The 3,231-nt window shown below is 37.8% G+C and overlaps 1 protein-coding gene across 1 annotated transcript; it reads right to left on the minus strand.

The window, feature by feature from the left end:
* Window positions 1-1,281: 1,281 nt before the first annotated feature.
* Window positions 1,282-3,003, minus strand: LOC122069872 (subtilisin-like protease SBT4.8). The gene is made up of 3 exons (XM_042633955.1): window positions 2,829-3,003; window positions 1,923-2,142; window positions 1,282-1,790 (listed from the first exon to the last, which is right to left on the minus strand). Exons 1-3 carry the CDS (start codon window positions 2,880-2,882, stop codon window positions 1,465-1,467), a joined length of 600 nt encoding a protein of 199 aa, XP_042489889.1. The 5' UTR covers window positions 2,883-3,003; the 3' UTR covers window positions 1,282-1,464.
* Between the last annotated feature and the right edge of the window lie 228 nt (window positions 3,004-3,231).

The following is a 3,231-nucleotide window of genomic DNA, read 5'->3' on the forward strand; positions in this document are numbered from 1 at the left end:
CGTGGCATTCACTGTCCTTCAAGATGCAACCTATGTGGTTCTTCTGAAGAATCCATATCCACATCTTCCTATCGTAGAGGTACGCTTACTTTCTTTGGAAAAAGTTTTGCGATCTCTTTGGTATTTCCTGGCCATCTTTGTTTTTGCTCGAGGATGTCTTTTCATGGTGGAAGAGAAAAGCAAAGCAGGTCACTTTTAAAGAAGTTTGGAATAGTGGAGTCATTTTAATTCCTTATTATCTATGGATGGAAATAAATTCTAGTCGAAATGATGGTTCACATCATTCCCCCCAAGATTGCTTCTCTATAATCCAAGGCGAGATAAGATCCCTTTCTTGGGTTTTCTCTAGGAAATCCCTCTCCATTTCAGACCTGCTATGCGTTAGGCGCATTGGAATTACCACTATTAGTAGCAAGAAAAGCAATTCTATGGAAGTCTATTGGTGCCTTCCTCAGACAGGTTGGATTAAGCTTAACATTGACAGATGCTCTCTTGGGAATCCGGGCAAGGCTGGTATAGGAGGTATTCTCAAAAACAGCAAGGTGGAAATTATTTCAAACTTTAGGGAAAGAATTGGTGTGACTTTGAAGCAGAAATCTCCACTGTGATTTTCTGGTATTGAGCATGCTAGAGCTTGCGAGGTTCAAAATTTGTGGATCGAAGTTGACTCAGTAGCAGTGGTGACTCTTCTCTCCCATGGTCTAGTTCCCTAGTTTGTATTCCAAAGATGGAGAGGGCTTCATAATTATTTATCCTCAATTGTTTGGAAGATTTCTCACTATTTTCATGGGGGAAATTCCATTGCAGATTTCTTGGCAAATTCAGCAACAAGACTAGACACTTTGGTTTCTATGACGGCTTGGCCCCCTTTAATTACTATGGCTCTTGAGCAGGATTCAAATTCGTGTCCTCGCTATAGATTTCTGTAATTTTTTTTTGGTCATTCTCTTAGGGGTTTCTCCTGCTAATGGCAATGCCGAAGGTGGGATTTTGCCTCTGAGTTAGATCTTTTGAGTTTGCATGCTTCTCGTTGTACTATATTTTTTTTTCTTCTTTCATATTAATATATCCAGGATCTCTTAGCGAAAAGAGAGATTTTTTTTCTTCTTTCATATTAATATATCCAGGATCTCTTAGCGAAAAGAGAGAGAGAGAGAGAGAGAGTTAAATACCCAAAGAACATTCCACTTTCCATCTGAACTTATTTATTTGCTTCTATCATGAATCAGAACATGATACAAATGGCTATTTAAAAATAAGAAGTGAATGAACAACAATCAGACTTCTCATAGTATGTGTGCCATCGGACCACTCCAGTGATGCAGATGCCATAGACGTCATTGGGTCCAATTTACTTCCCAAAACAGTCACAACAAATGATTTATCCTCACCCAATGTTTTGAAAGATAGAACATTAGGCTCAACACTGATTGTAATCTTAGAATTGGAAGTAACTAATGCCTTTTATGTGGAATTTTCTGAACCAACATTCTTAACTGTCCTTGTAAAATTAATTACAAAAGGCTTATCTTGTTGTTTAAGATAAGCTGTCATTGATGGATAATTGAGATCCAATGCAGTTCCTTTATTGCCTTCCGGACAACTGCTGTTATCTCCTGATATCATTTTAACCTTCTTTGAATCCCAGCTTATACTGCATAGGAGTTTGATGTAGTCTTCTTTTAGGGTTTGGTATACCAAACCGGGATTTATAGCTTTCAGTGGATCAATATTTCCAGCACCATAAGAGAACTCAGCATCAGGGTTCCTGGTGGCATTCATCGGCCGTGCTATAGATTGAAAAAGAAAATAAAAATTAGATTAAAATGATATCAAGAATGTATTTTTTATTTATTTTAATTTTTTTCCACATAAAAAGAAAATAACTTCACAAGCATATATAGATTGAAGGAGGGTATTACCTATGGTTATGACTGTAGATTTGATACCAGAAGGTGACCAATTGGGATGAAAAGTTTTAAAATAAGTGGCAACACCGGTAGCATGAGGGCAAGCCATGGAGGTCCCATATAATATATTGAACTTCACTTTCCTTTCATCAGTAGCAATACTTGATGGTGAACCTAAAGGTGAAAATGCGGCCGAGATTAAGATTTCTACCCCTGGGGCACTTATATCTGGCTGCAATATTTTTGAAAACCATGTGATGAGAAAGATTATAACAAAATGAATGAATGAATTTTTTTTTTTAAAAGTAGAAATGAATGAAGGGTTTTAGTGCAATGGTTCATCATATTTGGTGGGAATGGAATAAAAGAAAATGGGCATCTTCTTACAAAATTGATAAATTATGTAAAGGTATATCCTTTAAGATTAGGAATAAAATTCTTCACAAATTTACGGTATGCCCTAATTCTAAATGAAACAGGCACCTTGCCCTTGCTTGGGGATCTCCCCTAATTCTAAATGAAACAAGCACCTTGCCCTTCCTTGGGGATCTCCCTATTGTGTTCCCTCCCCCTGATTTTAATCTATCACTTTGTATATGTCTTGTGCTTGTTTCTTCCCTCTACCATTTTTGGTTACCCCCAACCCCCCTTTTGAATGGGTGTAATTACCCCCCCCCCAACACACTTGTCTTGATGTCCCTGATTTGAATTTTTTTTTTTGGGTGGTTAATTGCTCCCCATTTGGGTTTCCCATGTGGCATGGGGTTTTATTTCCTTCCTTTGTTTTAATATATTTTTCATTCATATATATATATTAGGTTTTTGGGGGAGGGGGAGGGGAGTGGGGAATGGTGTGTGTGTGTGTGTGTGTGTGTGTGTGTGTGTGCGTGAGAGAGAGAGAGAGAGAGAGAGAGAAACCTTGAGAATATCTGGTGTGACAATATTTGGTCCACATCCAGAGAAGGAAACCATTATTGGGGCAGATGAATCATTTACTACCTCACTCTTCAAGATGTTTGCTGTAGGGTTTTTGTAGATGAAAATGTTTAAAATATGGAATGACAACCAATTAAAATGTCTGGGTATGCATGGACTACAAATATATCCATTTGGGTTGTTTAACATATTTTCTTTTGCTAATCTTTTAAGAGAATATAAATTAAAATTAGTGTGGCCTATCATGGATTCAAATCCTATGCGACTAGCAATGAGTGGCAGTGAAGATTCAACAGCTAGGAGGGTCTTGGCATACACCCCAACCGTCGGATGTTCACTACCACTCACTGCCTCCTTGTAGAGAATTTTTATGCAATCTATCATG

Source organism: Macadamia integrifolia, unplaced genomic scaffold, assembly GCF_013358625.1.
Source record: "Macadamia integrifolia cultivar HAES 741 unplaced genomic scaffold, SCU_Mint_v3 scaffold746, whole genome shotgun sequence".
In the NCBI taxonomy this organism is placed as follows: domain Eukaryota; kingdom Viridiplantae; phylum Streptophyta; class Magnoliopsida; order Proteales; family Proteaceae; genus Macadamia; species Macadamia integrifolia.

Excerpts from the sequence above, each read along its gene's own strand:
- LOC122069872 (XM_042633955.1), bottom strand. The coding sequence starts at position 2,882 with ATGGTTTCCTTCTCTGGATGTGGACCAAATATTGTCACACCAGATATT. Across the intron at positions 2,143-2,828 it reads TCACACCAGATATTCTCAAG|CCAGATATAAGTGCCCCAGG; the intron begins GTTTCTCTCTCT and ends AAAATATTGCAG. Across the intron at positions 1,791-1,922 it reads ATCTACAGTCATAACCATAG|CACGGCCGATGAATGCCACC; the intron begins GTAATACCCTCC and ends TTCAATCTATAG.